The sequence below is a fragment of the Bubalus bubalis genome, chromosome 9 (genome assembly GCF_019923935.1).
Source record: "Bubalus bubalis isolate 160015118507 breed Murrah chromosome 9, NDDB_SH_1, whole genome shotgun sequence".
In the NCBI taxonomy this organism is placed as follows: domain Eukaryota; kingdom Metazoa; phylum Chordata; class Mammalia; order Artiodactyla; family Bovidae; genus Bubalus; species Bubalus bubalis.
In genome coordinates this window covers 70,283,531-70,303,331 of record NC_059165.1, presented here as the reverse complement: position 1 = coordinate 70,303,331, position 19,801 = coordinate 70,283,531, and the positions used below count along the sequence as shown (strand labels likewise).

General features: G+C 39.0%; 1 protein-coding gene across 1 annotated transcript; it reads right to left on the bottom strand.

Annotated features, from left to right (window-relative positions):
- Nucleotides 1-4,408: 4,408 nt before the first annotated feature.
- On the bottom strand, nucleotides 4,409-5,368 carry LOC102399378 (olfactory receptor 2C3-like). Its single transcript, XM_006043718.3, has one exon. It carries the CDS (start codon nucleotides 5,366-5,368, stop codon nucleotides 4,409-4,411), a length of 960 nt encoding a protein of 319 aa, XP_006043780.3.
- Nucleotides 5,369-19,801: the final 14,433 nt, after the last annotated feature.

Here is a 19,801-nt window from a genome sequence, read left to right as displayed (position 1 = left end):
TAGGGCTCACAATCTGCGATTTTTAATTGTTTATTTATTTATTTTTCCTCCCTTTTACGTTGCCCTCTGTGCTTCCAAAGCTCGGCACAGATTCGGCAGTGAGAAGGTTTCCTGGTGTTTGGAAACTTCTCTCTTTTTAAGACTCCCTTCCCGGGACGGAACTCCATCCCTCCCTCTTTTGTCTCTTTTTTTGTATTTTATATTTTTTCCTACCTCCTTTCGAAGAGTTGGGCTGCTTTTCTGGGTGCCTGATGTCCTCTGCCGGCATTCAGAAGTTGTTTTGTGGAATTTACTCGACGTTTAAATGCTCTTTTGATGAATTTGTGGGGGAGAAAGTGTTCTCCCCTTCCTACTCCTCCGCCATCTTGGCTCCTCCCCTCAGCTTTATGTAATTTTTAAACCCTAAATTCTTTAGGTTTATACTCAATTTCATGTTTTTCCCGCATATTCAAATAGCTGTTTCCTCAGACAAGATAAAATTTGCCTTTTTTTTTTTTTTTAGCTCAGATTTTCTCTTTGAATTGTCAGAAGTTAAAAAATTGTGGATATTGCAGAAAATAAAGAGGACAAGTGAGCCTATGTCTACAGTACTATTTTTATTTTTTGATTTGTCCAAGTAAAAGGAAGTTTGTTTCAATTTTTCTTTCTTTGTGTCTCATAAATAAATTGTGTCTGAATTTTTTTCACTGTTTTGTCTATTGATAGTTTTGATACATTTATACTTGTATCTCCCAGGCTTTGTATACCATCTCTTGGTAGCTTTTGGTACATCAAATGCATTTAGTGTGGGCCTGTATAAACAACAGGGCGTCCCTGATAGCTCAGTTGGTAAAGAATCCACCTGCAATGCAGGAGACCCTGGTTCAATTCCTGGGTTGGGAAGATCCGCTGGAGAAGTGATAGGCTACCCACTCCAGTATTCTTGGGGTTCCAATGGACAATGCAGGAGACCTGGGTGGATCCCTGGGTTGGGAAGGTCCTCTGGAGAAGGGAAAGGCTACCCACTCCAGTATTCTGGCCTGGAGAATTCCATGGACTGTATAGTCCATGGGGTCACCAAGAGTGGGACACCACTGAGCGACTTTCACTTACTCACTTCACTCTAGATAAACAACAGTCTTAGAATAAGATTTTATGTTATATTGAAATAAGTCATATAGAATAGTAATTAATCATTCAAAATTATATCCATTTTTTTGGGGAAAAAAAAACCAAAAACAGACTGATAAGCACTTCTAATGTACGCATTTAAAAAATATAGCTGAAGTGTAAAGTATATCAAGATTGATAAAAATCAATTAGGATAAGGTTGCACGCATTTTCAATGATTTATGAAAACCATAATTTGATTTTTAGTGAACACAGCTTTCTCTAATATATATTCTAGCAAATGCAGCTTCACAAAGCTAGCAAACAGAATCTACCTATAGGAGACAGATATTAAAACCTCTGTATTTTACCGAAATGTACTTAATGGCTTTTAAGTAATTATATGTAGACAGAAATTGTTCTTCATTATGATGACACAGAATTTTTCATCACAAAAATGTCAATATTATTAACTTTCCAACGCTGTTTTGAGTTTTGAATCAACAAATACTGTGACTGCTCTGTGAACTTGATTCATCTTTTTAGAGCAGCACTGTGTGCTAGTTATCCTAACCTCCAGGAATAGATCTCATTTAAAAACCTTATTTTAAGAATGAGTAAATGCATGATTGGACATATGAAAAAAGAAAGTAAACATATTCTACTGAATGAAAAAATAACGTTATATTTCTTGTAAACTGAAGGCATAGAGCTGAGTAGGAAAGTTGATATTTCTGTAATTAGAGATGAATCTATATAGTATGTTACTGGTGAAATCTCTAACTGGCTGGAAATCCAGCTAAAAGTTCTACTCTTGAGACATTTGCATCCTTATATTCCTCCTCCTGAAGTAGTATGAATTGCTTTTTGCTCACATTTCTGGCACCAAATGTGTGAGATTAGTCCACATCAATAACCAATATTCCAACTCTCCAAAGACCAGCTGTATATCTGATAATTCAATTTAATTCTGACACTAAGTACACCTGAATTTAACACCAGATCCCACTGATTTAAAAGCAAAATCCTAATCAAAAAATGGGCCAAAGAACTAAATAGACATTTCTCCAAAGAAGACATACAGATGGCTCACAAACACATGAAAAGATGCTCAACATCACTCATTATCAGAGAAATGCAAATCAAAACCACTATGAGGTACCATTTCACACCAGTCAGAATGGCTGCGATCCAAAAGTCTACAAGTAATAAATGCTGGAGAGGGTGTGGAGAAAAGGGAACCCTCTTACACTGTTGGTGGGAATGCAAACTAGTACAGCCACTATGGAGAACAGTGTGGAGATTCCTTAAAAAACTGAAAATAGACCTGCCTTATGATCCAGCAATCCCACTGCTGGGCATACACACTGAGGAAACCAGAAGGGAAAGAGACACGTGTACCCCAATGTTCATCGCAGCACTGTTTATAATAGCCAGGACATGGAAGCAACCTAGATGTCCATCAGCAGATGAATGGATAAGAAAGCTGTGGTACATATACACAATGGAGTATTATTCAGCCATTAAAAAGAATACATTTGAATCAGTTCTAATGAGGTGGATGAAACTGGAGCCTATTATACAGAGTGAAGTAAGTCAGAAAGAAAAACACCAATACAGTACACTAACGCATATATATGGAATTTAGAAAGATGGTAACAATAACCCTGTGTACGAGACAGCAAAAGAGACACTGATGTATAGAACAGTCTTATGGACTCTGTGGGAGAGGGAGAGGGTGGGAAGATTTGGGAGAATGGCATTGAAACATGTAAAATATCATGTATGAAATGAGTTGCCAGTCCAGGTTCGATGCACGAAACTGGATGCTTGGGGCTGGTGCACTGGGACGACCCAGAGGGATGGAATGGGGAGGGAGGAGGGAGGAGGGTTCAGGATGGAGAACACATGTATACCTGTGGTGGATTCATTTTGATATTTGGCAAAACTAATACAGTTATGTAAAGTTTAAAAATAAAAAAAAAATAAAAAAAAGCAAAATCCTGCACAAGATCCCTACCCCCTGCCCGGCCCCAGTTCAAAAGTCAGTTGCAAGTTCTAGATTGCCACAAACCACCAACTGACTATAATCATAGATTGTCAGGACCCGTCCTTTGGTCAGGTTAAGTGATTTCCTAGAATGACTTACAGAACTCAGGGAACATTAAGTGTACTGGTTTATTATATAGAATATAAATGAAGAGGTACATGGGATGAGTCCTGAGCAAAGGAGTTTCTGCAAAGTTTGGGGTTCACTACCTTCTTGCCACATAGATTTATTCACCATCCTGGAGCTTTCCAAATCCTAGTGTTTAAGGTTTTTATATAGGTCCATTGCATAGGCCTGACTGATTAAGTAAAAACGGACCATTGGTGCCTTATTTTCTAGCTACTCCCCCTCCCCAGAGGTTGGATGTGGGGCTGAAAGTTCCAGCCTTCTAATCATATGATTGGTTCCTCTGACACCCAGACTCCATCCTGAAGCTACCCAAGGACTCTAGGTTGAGTTATTTCATTGTCATAAACTCAGGTACAGTTGAAACGGACTTGTTATGAATAACAGAAGTCATTCTTCTCACTGATATCACTCAGAAAATTCCAAGGGTCCTAGAAGCTCAGTGCCAAGACTCAGGATAAGAAAAATCTATTTCTTATTACACCACAGGGGATTATAAGAAAAATGGCAGAGATAACTATGGATAAATATGCTAGACTTATATATCAGCCTAAAATCTTGATTTGTTGTTGATCAGTCGCTCAGTTGTGTCCTGCTTTTTGCATCCCCATGGACTGCAGCATGCCAGGCTTCCCTGTCCTTCACTGTCTTCCAGAATTTGCTCAAACTCATGTCCACTGAGTCACTTTGTAATTATCTAACTGCTACAAGGTCAATAATATCTACATCACTGAGTCACTACAAATATTGGGGGGGGAAGGCAAAGGACTTCACACAAATTAGGCACCCTTAATTGCAGACATTCTATAAAATATTAACAAAATAATATAACAATTAACATATGTACCTACATAAACAATTTACAATATCATAACCAGCATACATATACATATAAAACTATAGAAACAACCAAACAATATAATTATGAACAAAAAATGAAAACAGAAAATACTTTATCTTGGCCTGAAAACAGTATGAGTACATCCAACTCAATTTTTCACCTAATTTGAACTCAAGAAATTTTGTACAGAGATGACATCCCCAATATTCTGCCCCTCTGAATCATTTATTTCTTATTCTCTCATTTTAAAAAAATAACTTTGATCCCTTTAAACCAGCTTCCTCCTCACAAGTGATGAGTTTCTAAATATCACCTCGTGTCCCTCCAGAACCACAGTCCTGTAACACAATGTGCCTAAGTGCCTTCTTCACAGTCTTGTTCCTTAGCGTGTAAATCAGGGGGTTCAGCATTGGGGTGACCACAGTGTAGAAGAGGGCCACAAGCTTACCTTCCTCATGAGAGTTTCTCTTGGCAGGCTGGAGATACATGAAAATGATGCTCCCGTAAAACAGAGCCACTACTGCCACATGGGACGAGCAGGTATTGAATGCCTTTCTCCACCCTGCTGCTGACCTGATCGTCAACACAGCCCAGGCAATACGGCTGTATGAGACCAGAATGAGACCCAGAGGCAAGACAACAAAGATAAAGCTGGCCACGTGCATCTCTACTTCATTGAAGCTGGTATCCACACAAGCCAGTTGCATAATGAGGGGCATCTCACAGAAAAAGTGGTCAATGCGATTGTTCCCACAGAGAGGCAGGAGCATGGTGAGCGTGGAACCTACCATGCTGGTGGTCAGACCCCCAAGCCACGAGGCAAAAGCCAGGCTGCAGCAAAGCTTTGGATGCATGATGACAGTGTAGTGGAGTGGCCTGCAGATGGCAGCATAGCGATCGTAGGACATGACTGCCAGGAGGACACATTCCGTTGCCCCCAACCAGTGGGAGATATAGAACTGGATCACACACCCTCCATAGCTTATGGTTTTCTGTGGTCCCCAGAGGTTGACCAGGAGTTGTGGGACAATGCTTGTGGTGAAGCTAATGTCCAGGAAGGAAAGGTTGACAAGAAAGAAGTACATAGGAGTGTGGAGATGCACATCCATGCAGGAGACCACAATGATGATGCCATTACCCAACACAGACACCACATAAATCCCCAAGACAAAGATAAAAAGGATGGGTTCTAGAGAGGGTTGTTCAGAGAAGCCCAGCAGAATAAAAACTTCTGGAAAACTTACATTGGCTATTTCCATCATCACATACAGCTAAATGTAGGGCAAACAAGTCACTTGCAAATGAGTGAGGGGCACAGGGTATGAGGCATATAATGATTATATTAGTTAGCAAACTTTAAACATAAATTTATATCCTTTGTTCCTGAAAGCATCTGATCAACTGTTCCATGGGTAATGGTCCATCAACTTCTTGAAGGTCAGTTTGGAGTGTGTGCCAAGTGACATGGAAATATGCATAGCCTGGGGAAAAATGGATGCATGCATAATTCTTGGCACTGAGTTTTTATTGAAACATTACTTATAGTAAAAGATTTGGAATCAACCTAAATTTTTAGAGATAAGGTTTTCATTGGGTGGAGGATGGCATTTCATGTGATGAAACACAGCACAGATATTAAAATTGAGCCTGTGCTACTTTCCAACTCAGTTAGTAGCCACATGAGTTCATCTTGACATTTCTCCTTCTGTCAAATCTAACAAACATTGGCAAATTTTTGTCTTATTATTAAATATAGCCAGCTTGTCATCACTTCTCACCACCTCTGCTGCTTCTACCTTGACGTTTGCTGTTATCATTTACCACCTGAACTGTTGCTGTAACATCCTAGCTTGTTTTCCTGCTTCCCTGTTACTTCCTTTCAAAGTATCCTCAACACAGTATCCAGAAGATTATGTTAAAATGTAATATGGTCATAATCGGTCCACTGTTTTCTTATCATAGAAAAAGGCTTGCAGTGGTTTTCCTCCAAGGTAGCCACATGCTCATATTCCTCTCTTCCTTAAGGTTGGTTTTAAAAAGTCATCTTTTACTGAAGGTTTCCCTCACTGTATTTTTAAAATTGAAAATAACAGCTCTCTCCCATCTCTCGTATCCCCTTTCCTACTTAATTTTTTTTGGTCCATAGTACTTATCTTCATAGAACAAATATTCTATTCTAATTTATTGTGTCTATTACCTGCCTCACTCCATTACAGTACAAATTCCATGGTCATAGGGCTTTCTGTTACTTAATTTTTGAGTTCCCAGTGCTAACTCAGTGTCTGAAGCACAGAAGTTCCTTAATTGACAGTCATCAAATCAGCAAATTGTGAAGCAGTTTTGTTAAAATGGTGCATGAGTATGATAAAAGAAGAACTAAGGTAAAATAAAGGTATAGTTGAGGGACGTGATGGAGGAGGAAATGGCAACCCACTCCAGTATTCTTGCCTGGAGAATCCTGTGGACAGAGGAGCTTGGTGGGCTGCCGTCTATGGGGTCGCACAGAGTCGGACATGATTGAAGTGACTTAGCAGCGGCAGCAGCAGCAGAGGGACATGAAAATGCAACCTCAAGCAGTTCTGTCAAGAAGGAACACTTAAAGCCGTCAAAGTCATGCACAGCTGACCCAGACTATGCCTTCCTCTTATAAATGTTGAATAAAACAAACCAGAACTGAGCACGGACAATGTGTGAAGTCAGAAGCCCTCATAAAGGAAAACAGACAAGCACTTTGCTTCAGGTATCTCTGAAAAGTTCTGGAACTTTTGTTTACAAACACATGACATTTTTCTCCCCTGGTTTTTGAAAGGAAAAATAAATGCATTATAATTAGAGTTCATTCAAGTGTGAGGATCTGAGCAGCTATAAACTCAACTATCAATGCTTTAAAAATTCCAGGGAGGGAAACTTATCCATCTCTATAACTGGAAGTTGACCAAGCAAAATAAATTGAACACATGTATCAACCCACTCCAGTACTCTTGCCTGGAAACTCCCATGGACGGAGGAGCCTGGTGGGCTGCAGCCCATGGGGTCGCTAAGAGTCGGACACGACTGAATGACTTCCTTTTCACTTTTCACTTTCATGCATTGGAGAAGGAAATGGCAACCCACTCCAGTGTTCTTGCCTTGAGAATCCCAGGGGCAGAGGAGCCTGATGGGCTGCCGTCTATGGGGTCGCACAGAGTTGGACACGACTGAAGCGACTTAGCAGCAGCAGCAGCATGTTTACAGTGTTTTATAATACATGTAGAATTTCCCCATGCATTTGTAGAAATGGGGCTCAGGGAGCTTCATGCCTTTCCTAAAATTCATACACAGAACTTGTACTTGGACTTTACTGAGCTAGAATGCTGAGAAAATCATCTGCTTACATATAGTACACCAGAGCAGTACTGAGCCTCTGAGAAAGCACCCAGAAGAGGATTCTGCACCCCTCCAAATTCAGTAAGCATAAAGAGTGGTTTCATAATGTGGATGTGGGAGAGAAGAGGTGAATGAGGATAGTGCTGTGCAACGGATTCATGACACAGTAAAGTAAGTGCCCCATATAAAGAGTCACCTCAGATGAACTGATGAGTGCATAGAAAAGTAAAAGGCTAAACTGAAGACTGCATTGTCTCTCATGAGCTTAAGTATCCCTACTGGAGATATGAAAATTTTATTAACACACATATGAATAAAATGTGTGACTGTCACCAAAAGATAGGGATCAGAAGTTCACAGTCATGAAGTAATAGTTTGGTAGAATTTTTGAGAAAATGGAGATCTTAGTGATAATTTGATTCATTTCTAGAAATGATCAGTGAAGTGAAAGTGTCTCAGTCATGTCCAACTCTTTGCAACCCCATGGACTATAGAGTCCATGGAATTCTCCAAGCCAGAATGCTGGAGTGGGTAGCCATTCCCTTCTCCAGAGGATCTTCCCAACCCAGGAATCAAACTGGGGTCTCCTGCATTGCAGGTGGATTCTTTATCAGCTGAGCTGCCAGCCTGGAGAATTCCACGGATTGTATAATCCATGGGATCGCAAAGAGTGAGACATGACTGAGTGATTTCACTTTATAGAAATGATCGGTGGCTTACTCAAAGTTCAAGGGTTGTTCACTTCAAGTACTGGAGCTATAGTCAAGCAACCAGATTCTTAGTACAAAAAAAAAAAAAAAAATTCCCAGTAAAGGAAGAGTTTTGCTCATTCAATGATTCACCAAAACATCACAATAAAAAAATCATTCTTGAAAATGTGACCCAGCCCCAAGTTCTGTGACATTATGACAAAGAAAGATAGCATGATGAGAGTTACAGGAATGAGTTCAAATTTTGTGAGTCAATTATGTCATCACAAATTCTACCCCTGAATTTATCCAACCTGCTAATATGCCAAAGACCCCAAAAAGAGCAAATCGACATGGTGCAGTGCTCTCAAACTTAACTGTATGATTCCAGTTTATCTTAAATATCATCAATAACAAATAAATCTGAGAATATCACTTACTGATGGTAAGCTAGCAGTATCCTCTCTCTCTATGCAGGGTGCAAATATTGTATAACTAGTAGTATTTTATTTCAATAATTAATAAGATCCATTAATTCAATACATATGGCTGTAAAAAGTAGGAGAGTTGGCAAGGTATTTTGATGTTCTAAAATTGCTGAAAATCTCCAAGTCAGTGATGGTAGGTGTGCTAGATTTGCTTCAAATGCATATGTGAGGGCAGTTTTAAAATTAGAATAGGTTTAAATTAGAGAGAAACACTTATTTTTCCCTAAGAAAGGTGTAAGCAAAAGAAGTGAAAATGATCCACAGAATTTTCAGAATGAGAAATATATGTCAGTCCCGAGAGATAAAGTGTGTCATAAAACTAATAAAATTACGAGACATTCATTTTATCCCCCGGAGCATTCAGGAAGGAGGCAGACTGTGATTACATCAGGGGAGTGAAGTTGGAGGAGAAAAAGCTTTGGGGATTTTCTTCCCTATTGAATAATTATAATTCTACTAGAATGTCTATACACATAGAATTGTTCATATGTGTAGAGAAGTGTTAGTTTGAATGCTATTTCAGTGTTATTTTAGATTTTTATACTGCAAAACATTGATTGTCTATGCATCTACACAATGGTGTCTGTATCTTGTGAAGAAAAGCATGAAATATTTGTTCACTACAGTAACTTCAGTACTTGTGTTACAGATTTTTTTTCAAAATTCAATTATTCTATCACTGGAGTATAATACAGTGATGAATTAATATTTTTATTGATGGAACAAGATTATTTTTACTGTAGTAAAATACATGTAACATAAACTTGCTACTGTAACCATTTAAAAATGTACAGATCAGTGGAATTGCACATTTACAAAATAGTACAACCATCATCTGTATCTAGTTCCAGAACTTTCTTATTAACCCCACCAAACCCCTTTTTAGCAGTCACTTTCCATTTTTTTTCCTAGTCTTTAGAGAAATCTACTTTCTGTCTTTATGAGTTTGCCTATCTTGGATATTCCATGTAAATGAAAGCATACTGTATGTGGGCTTTTATGTTTGACTTCTTTCACTTAGGATGGTCTCAGGTTTTTCCATGTTGTAGTGTGTATCATTATTTTATTTACTTTTAGAGCTGAGTTATATTCTATTGTATGAGTTTTCCACATTATGTTTATCTAGTTATTTGTTGATGTTCATTGGAATCCACCTGCAATGCAGGAGACGCCGGTTTGATTCCTGGGTTGGGAAGATCCCATGGAGAAGGGACAGGCTACCCATTCCAGTATTCTTGGGCTTCCTTGGTAGCTCAGATGGTAAAAAATCTGCCTGCAACGTGGGAGACCAGGGTTTGATCCCTGGTTGGGAAGATCCCCTGAAGGAGGGCATGACAACCCACTTCAGTATTCTTGCCTGGAGAATCCTCACGGACAGAGGAACCTGGTGGGCTATAGTCCATAGGGTGGCAAAGAGTCGGACAAGAATGAGCAACTAAGCACATTGGTTTATTTGTTGATGGACATTTGTGTTATTTCCACTTTTCGCTATTGTGAATAGAGCTGCTAATGACATTTCTCTACAAATATTATTTGAACATCTGTTTTCAATTAATTTGGTGCACATCAGGAGTGGAATTAATAGATCACATGGTAACTTTGTGATTAGAACTTATTTTGGGGACTTCCTTGGTGTGGTGGTGCAATGTATGAGAATCTGCCTGCATTGCAGGAGACCTGGGGTCAATCCCAGGGTCAGGAAGGTCCCCTGGAGAAGGTAATGGCAACCCACTCCAGTATTCTTACCTGGAGAATTCCATGGACAGAGGAGCTTGGCAGGCTACGGTCCATGGAGTCGCATAGTCGACACGACTGAACAATTAACATTTTCACGCTTTCACACTATTATATTTACTATGCTGTTGTTTTTCAGTGGCTAAATCATGTCTGACCATTTGTGGCCCCATGGACCTTAGCTTTCCAAGCTCTTCTGTCCATGGGGTTTTCCAGGAGAGAATACTAGTGTGGGATGCCATTTCCTTCTTTAGGGAATCTTCCTGAACCAGGGATTGAAACTGGGCTTCCCGTGTCTCCTGCATTAGCAGGTGGATTCCTTACCACTGAGCCACCAAGGAAGCCATAGTTTTGTATTATAATTTGAGATCAGGAATTATGAGATTCCAGTTTTGTTATTTTTCCTCGATTGCTTTGGTTATTTGGAATCTTTTAAAGTTTCATCCAAATATTGTGATTACATTTTTTTTTAAATGCCATTTTATTTTGATTGAGATTGCTACAAAACTACAGATGGCTTTGGGTAATATGGGCATTTTACCAAGATTAGTTCTTCTGATCCGTGAACGTGGGCTCTTTCCATTTATTTGTGTTATTCCAAATTCTTCAAATTCTTCCAAATTCTATTCTTCAAATTCTTATAATTTTGAATATACATATATTTTATCTCCTTGGTTAAGTTTATTCCTGAGTATTTTATTATTTTGATACTATTGTGAATTGATGGACATTTGTGTTATTGTGTGAATGGGAAACAACCAAGCAATGTATGCAGTGAAATATGTGGTTGACACAGTCTACTGCCTTACAATCCAATATGGGTCATTTTTACCAATAAATATTTTATCTTATTTTTGAGTGCAAATTACTCTTAATTTAACTCTGCAAAGAGCTATTATGAACCTCATTTTAAAGGTGAGGCAACTGAGGCTTTGAATGGGCAAATGACTTGCTCAAGGTCATGTGGCTACTAAATGGTGGAGAGATTTGCACTCATAAATATTTATTTCTTACCTCACATATTCCCTTAGTGACCTAATGTAGACTAATGGATTCATTATTAACTAAATATTAACTAAATCCTAAAGACTCTTTGAATTGTATCCCTGGCCAGTACTCAGTTCCACACTTCGGACTCAAACAACTCATTGTCTATGTTGCATGTTGATTTAAAGGTGTTATGAAATGACTCTTTCCCCCCACCAGCATTCATATGTTGAGGCTGTTACCTCTATTGTGACTGTGTTTGGATATGAGGGATTTAAGGAATAATTAAGTTTATATGAGGGAGCTCATGTGTCACATCCTAATCCCATAGGATATGTGTCCTTATAAGAAGGTGGAAAATACCAGATCTGCATCTCTTTCTCCCTGTTTCTATCCCCCAGTGTGCAGAGAGGAAAGGCCATGTGACCACACAGTAAGAGAAAGGGAGTCTCCGAACCAGGAAGAGAGACCTTACCAGCAATTAACCTGATGACACCTTGGTGTAAGACTGATCTGTCTCACAGGTCCAATGTCTGACCTGTGAGAAAATACGTTATTGTTGTTTAAGCCATTCTACATGTAATATTAGTTCAAATTTAAATACAGATGGCTAATACACATTCTGAACTTAATGCTTCTGAAAATGAACCCTGTTTCCTACCAGACCTTCTTTAGCTTCAGGATACCCATCTCACTTGATGACAACTCTATTCTACTTGTTTCTCAGGTTAGAAACCTCAAAGTCAACTTTGACCATTCTCTTTTCTCTTTCTGATGGTTGTCAACCACCTACAGAAGAGATGCACCTATATAAACTTTGTATCCTTTGAGTAACTATATTGGTATCAGTTACAGCAGTACATCCAGTGTAAATAGTAGTAAAAGAAAATTGGAAAATTTTATGAAGAAATAAAAGAATTATGTGCATAAAAAGAAACATAAAAACTACTAAGTTTTTATATGTTTATCACTATGTTATTTTCCAGCCTCTCACTACTTATTGCTCCATAACAGCCATATGTAGTTGGTGCTATTACACAGTTTTACACATGAAGAGAATGAGGCTCAGAGAGGAGAGTTAATTGAATAAAGTCACATAGTCACTAAGTAAGGAACCAGGTCCTATAGCAAGTATGACCTGACCTCATACCAGATACCAAAACCCTGTGCTTCATGCCCTTTCCTTATTATCTACATAGAGGTCTTGGTCCTACAAAAATGTGAGTTCTTCTGACATTAATTTAAACTCTAGCTCACTACCAGAGTCCCAATAAGATACTGTAGCTCACTCCAGAGTCCCAATAAGATACTGTTTTTGAGTCGCAGGAATGGAACTTATTGTGACATTTAAGATAGTAAAGTAAGTATAGGAAGAGCTATGAAATTTCTAAATTTGAAAAATAGAAAGAATAATGATATATTCCTTGCTCTACTAGCTAAGAAAATATTCTATTAATCCACAATTATTGAAAGTATGCTGTGAAAGTGAAAGTGTTAGTCGTGTCCAGCTTTTTGTGACCCCAGGGACTGTAGCCTGCCAGGCTCCTCTCTCCATGGGATTTCCCAGGCAAAAATACTGGAGTGGGTAGCCATTTCCTTCTCCAAGGGATCTTTCTGACCCAGGGTTTGAACATATTTCCTGCATTGCAGACAGATTCTTTACTGTTTGAGTCACCATGGCTGCATCATGCATAAATAAATATTAAAATAACAGAATTGATATTCCCCAAATAAACTTATATACATAAGAAATTTAATTTTTGGAAAATGTATAATTTCAGGATAATAGTAGAAATATAGCTAATTGAAATAAATTGTGGAGGGACCATTGAATAAACATTTGGAATATATTTAATATAATTCTTTCTTTGTCTTATTATGCACACACACACACACACAGACATTGTAGAAGGGATTGAAAAGATAAGAATAAAATAGTAATCTATTAAACACAAAATAAACACAATTTTGTGGTTGGAGGACCATTTCTAAGCATATTTCAGACATCAGGGCATAAAATAATTTGCTCTGACTTATTAAGATAGTCTGAAAACATAAACATCAACATTTGCCTGGGGTCTGAAAGACCCCTCAGCACCTGGATCTTAAGGATCTCTCAGAGATCAACCTAGATGTCCATCAGCAGATGTATGGATAAGAAAGCTGTGGTACATATACACAATGGAGTATTACTCAGCCATTAAAAAGAATACATTTGAATCAGTTCTAATGAGGTGGTTGAAACTGGAGCCTATTATACAGAGTGAAGTAAGCCAGAAAGAAAAACACCAATACAGTATACTAATGCATATATATGAAATTTAGAAAGATGGTAATGATAACCCTGCATGCGTGACAGCAAAAGAGACACAGATGTATAGAACAATCTTTTGGACTCTGTGGGAGAGGGAGGTGGGGGATGATTTGGGAGATTGGCATTAAAACATGTATAATATAATATAAGAAATGAATTGCCAGTCCAGGTTCGATGCAAAATACAGGATGCTTGGGGCTGGTGCACTGGGATGACCCAGAGGGATGGTATGGGGAGGGAGGTGGGATGGGGGTTCAGGACTGGGAACATGTGTACACCCGTGGTGGATTCATGTTGATGTATGGCAAAACCAATACAATATTGTAAAGTAATTAGCCTCTAATTAAAATAAATAAATTAAAAAAAATTTCTATCACACTTTCCCTCACTCCCTTTCACCCACCCCTGACAATTCTCCATCTGAAATTCTTTCTCCTCTAAAGCCTTTGCACTAGTTACTCTTTCTCCATGAAATTCCCTTCACACTCATGCTTTGTATCTCCCTCTCCCATTTAATTATGAAGAGCTAAAATGGCAACTCAAGACCTCCTGTAACCTTCTCCACTCTCACCCTATTGACTATTGGTCTTGTCTTGTCTTAACCTACATTCTCTATAGCCTTGCTTATTTGATAAGCTTGTATATCTGCGAAAGGGTGACATCATTTCTTTGTTCTTGCATCTCCAGCACACAAAACAGGTTGCATATACAAAATAAGTTAAAATAATGTTCCATTTTGTTGAATGAAATAAGGACTATAAGAAGTTATAGTTACATGGTTGATGAAATTTAATATACAAAATTTAAAGCTTTTGTACCACAAAGGAAACAAAAAAAATCATATCAAAAGAATAAACATCCCACTGGAAAAATTATCACTTCTAATAATGAAGGGAAATACATTCATGTATAAACTACTCCTTTAAAGCAATAGGAAAATGTAAAACAATAAGAACAAATATGAAAAAAGGGGAAAACAATTTAGTGCAGAAAGCATATAGTATCCAAAACATTTCAAAAGCTGTTAAAACTCACTAGTGATCAGATTATTGACAAGCAAAGACTAAAATGATCCACAGAATCCAAAGTTAGTGAAATTGTGAGACTGTATGCCTTTCCACATGCTATTGGTAAGAGTATAAATTTATAGTTTATTAACAATTTCAACATTTATATTTCCATAAAATATAAACATGTGAACATTATTTGCTTCAGAACTCTAAGATCCATCTTCTATAACTAGTAGTCAAGTTTGCAAGAATTTCAATACATATGGATTTATTTTAATTTTGTATGTTATAATGAAACTGAGGAAAATGCTCATAGTAATTAAAATTTCAGAATACATATTCAGTTCAGTCGTGTCTGACTCTTTGTGACCCCCATGAACTGCAGCACGCCAGGCCTCCCTGTCCATCACCAACTCCTGGAGTCCACCCAAACCCATGTCCATTGAGTTGGTGATGCCATCCAACCATCTCATCCTCTGTCATCCCCTTCTCCTCCTGCCCTCGATCTTTCCCAGCATCAGGGTTTTTTCCAATGAGTCAGTTCTTCCCATCAGGTGGCCAAAGTATTGGAGTTCCAGCTTCAACATCAGTCCTTCCAATGAACACCCAGGACTGATCTCCTTTAGGATAGACTGGTTGAATCTCCTTGCATTCGAAGGGACTCTCAAGAGTCTTCTCCAACACCACAGTTCAAAAGCATCGATTCTTTGGTGCTCAGCTGTCTTAATAGTTTCACTCTCACATCCATACATGACCACTGGAAAAACCATAGCCTTGACTAGACAGATCTTTGTTGACAAAGTGAGGTCTCTGCTTTTTAATATGCTGTCTAGGTTGGTCATAACTTTCCTTCCAAGGAGTAAGTGCCCTTTAATTTCATGGCTGCAGTCACCATCTGCAGTGATTTTGGAACCCAGAAAAATAAAGTCAGCCACTGTTCATATATATATATATATATATATATATATATATACATATTGATGTGCAAATATGTCTGAAATGTTTAGTGAAAGAGCTTGCCAGGAAGTCATGAGCTTGCTCATTTCTGGTTTGTTTTCTAATATCTGGCATTACAACCTTGGATCAAGGAGGTTGCCTGCTGAGTGTGTCTACAGTTTTTAACCATATTTTTGATACCATCTGACTCCCTCTACTTCACACACTATCCTATTCCAAGCTGAAGGACAAAGTGGAGTATGATTACTTTCACTTTAGTCTGGGTGTCCCCAAGGCAAACTCTATGCCCAGTGCATCTGGTTTATAATGTCAAAAAACAGTAGAGCAGGACAAGGGCAGAGGTGACTTTGGCCATGAGCAGGGGTATCAGTGCTCCATCTAGCAGAGATATGGGAGCTGTATTATATATATATATATATATATATATATATTATAATTATATATATTATAATGTCTTAGATGACTAGACTGATAAGGACATCATTTGTTATAATATTTAAAATTTCTGAAATGTTTTTAGAGGAAAAGGACATCATTTGTCATAATATTTAAATTTTCTGAAATCCCTTTCAACTATACTTGAGTTTGTGTTAATGGGGTGACTTTTGGAAAGTCTCTAGGTAACCACTGGGGCTTCCCAGGTGGCGCTAGTTGTAAAGCACTCATCTGTCAATGCAGGAGACATAAGAGACATGGGTTCAATCCCTGGGTCAGAAGATCGCCTGGAGAAGGGCATGGCAACCTACTTCAGTATTTTTGCCTGGAGAAGCCCTGGAAAGAGCAGCTTGGTGGATTATGGTCCATTGGGTCGACTTACCATGCACTAGATAACCAGCAGACTGGGGCTGGTTCCCAGAGGAATCAACCAGGTGGTTATTGTGGTGAAACATTCAGTCCTGCCCCTTCCACCATACACCCAACTGCCTAACCTCAGAAGATAGGAGAGGGGATGGAGGTTGAATCATTCACTAAAGGTCAATGATTAAGTCAACCATGACTATGTCATGAAGCCTCAATAAAAACTCAGAAATGCAGGCTGTAGGGGGTTTCCATGTTGGTGAACAAGAAAACATCTTCATGTCATGAGAGTTGAACACTTCAAAATACATGGGAATAGAAGCTCCTGTGTTGAAGGCTCACCTGGATGCCATCCTATGTATCTCTTTATCTGGGTATTTATTTGTAATCTTTAATATTCTTTGGAATGAGTGAATAATTAATTTAGTGAGAAAAATGTTCTCCTGAGTTCTGTAAGCCATTCTAACAAATTAATCAAACCTGAAGAGGGAGTCATGGAAACCTTCAATTTATAGTTGAGTTAATTAGAAGCACAGGTGACAAGCTAGACTTGTGATTGAGGCAACCCCATGGACTGTAGCCCACCAGGCTTCTCTGTCCATGGACTTCTTCAGGCAAGAACACTGGAGTGGGTAGCCATTCCCTCCTCCAGGGGAGCTTCCTGACCCAGGGATCAAACCTGGGTCTCCTGCATTGCAGGCAGATTTTTTACTAGCTGAGGCACGGGGGAAGTCCCTATTTAGAAGCACAGCTGACAAGCTAGACTTGTGATTCAGGTCTGAAGTCAGGTACAGTCTTATGGGACTGAGTCTTTAAACTGGGTATCTGATACTATTTTCAGGTAAATAGTGTCAGTTAAATTCTAAGGCTATGCAACATGTGTCAGAGAACTGATTTTTGTGGGAAAACACCCACACAGATATGCATTTCAGATCAGTTTCCTGATGGAAGGAAGGGAAGTCATCCCATTGACTTCAATCCCTGTGGGAAGTGTGGCTTCATTTCCAGACTGTGCATACTTGAGTTAAGCATGTGAGGAGACCCTGAGGGAAAGAAGTGGGGAATACAAAGGGATCTGGGGTGACTCAGGTTCGGTTTGCTTGGGTGAGAGAGCATCAAATCCTGTGTTCAAAAGCTTGCTGCAAAAAGGGGTGAGAGTGACAGGAGTAATCATGGAGATTCAAAGATTCTTATATATTGGGCAAAAAAGGTGCATAGGTGCATAATACAAAAAAGTAGGTGGCTAATTTCCAGGCTTCAACAGTATGTGAACCGTGAGCTTCCAGATGTTCAAACTGGATTTAGAAAAGTCAGAGGAACCAGAGATCACATTGCCAACATCTGCTGGATCACCAAAAAAGCAAGAGAATTCCAGAAAAATATATACTTCTGCTTTATTGACGATGCCAAAGCCTTTGACTGTGTGGATCACAATAAACTGGAAAATTCTTCAAGAGATGGGAATACCAGACCACCTGACCTGACTCTTGAGAACTCTGTATGCAGGTCAGAAAGCAACAGTTAGAACTGGACATGGAATAACAGACTGGTTCCAAATAGGGGAAGGAGTACATCAAGGCTGTATATTGTCACCCTGTTTACTTAACTTATACGCAGAGTACATCATGCGAAATGCTGGGCTGGATGAAGCACAAGCTGGAATCAAGATTGCAGGGAGAAATATCAATAACCTCAGATATGCAGATAATACCACCCTATGGCAGAAAGTGAAGAACTAAAGAGTCTCTTGATGAAAGTGAAAGAGGAGAGTGAAAAAGTTGGCTTAAAACTCAACATTAAAAAAATGAAGATCATGACATCTGGCCCATCACTTCATGCCAAGTAGATAGGGAAACAATGGAAACAGTGACAGCCTTTATTTTTGGGGGCTCCAAAATCACTGCAGATGGTGACTGCACCCATGAAATTAAAAGACACTTACTCCTTGGAAGGAAAGCTTTGACCAACCTAGACAGCGTATTAAAAAGCAGAGACATTACTTTGTCAACAAAAGTCCATCTAATGAAAGCTATTGTTTTTCTGGTAGTCATGTATGGATGTGAGAGTTGGACTATAAAGAAAGCTAAGCGCCAAATAATTGATGCTTTTGAACTGTGGTGTTGGAGAAGACTCTTGAGAGTCCCTTGGACTGCAAGGAGATCCAACAAGTCAATCCTAAAGGGAATCAGTCCTGAATATTCATTGGAAAGACTGATGTTGAAGCTGAAACTCCAATACTTTGGCCATCTGATGCGAAGAACCAACTCATTGGAAAAGACCCTGATGCTGGAAAAGATTGAATCGGGAGGAGAAGGGGATGACAGAGGATGAGATGGTTGGGTGGCATCACCGACTTGATGGACATGAGTTTGAGTAAGCTGCGGGAGCTGGTGATGGACAGGGAAGCCTGACATGCTGCAGGCCATGGAGTCGCAAAGAGTTGGACACAACTAAGCAACTGAACTGAGTTTCCAATACGTCACATAAGCATATTTTTCCCTTTTACTATGTCTTAAGGACTTATAATACAAGCAGGATAAAAATTTACACTGTTTAGGAAGACCCTCACTTACTCTCCCTCAGGCTGCACTGCTTCAGGATGGCTCTGTTGGTGAGTTTGCATTACTTCTACTGGATGTGGGGCCAGAAATTGTGTAGAATCATTGTTGTCTTTTCAGTTTTTGACTTCATCATGAGCCACAAATCACACTTCAAATGAATTTCTTTAGGTTCTGAGGGGGATGTCTTCATTGTCAAAGAACACCTTGTTGAAACTGCCTCCCTCTTTCTTTAACCTATGTATTCTATTACTTTCGCACTTTAGCACTGCATGTCAAGACTTACAGCATTAAACTGTGCTGTGCTGTGCTAAGTGGCTCTGTCATGTCTGACTCTTTGTGACTTTATGGACTCTAGACCACCAGCTTTATTCTGTCTGTGGGATTCTCCAGGCAAGAATACTAGAGTGGGTTGCTGTGCCCTCTTCCAGGGGATCTTCCCGACCCAGGGATCAAACCAGTGTCTTCTGCATTAGCAGATAGATTCTTTACCACTGCACCACCTGGGAAGCCCAGAAAAATGTTTCTTGTGCTCAAATAACTCATTAAGTTCCCTTAAGAAATTTCCCATCCTGCAGTCCCAGATTAGTTATGGCTGTTACTTATTGTAGTTCTCTTTCAATCTAGAAACGCTGCAAACAAGTAGAGATAAGAATGGTAAAATAAAATGACTGTTATTAATTTAAAGTTTCACTGGAGCCTTGTGATCTACTCAATGTGAGCAAGCTGAAAAACAAAGTAAAGTTATGCTTCCCTTGAATGCTAGGTAGTTGCAAGACCCTTTAATCTTGAAC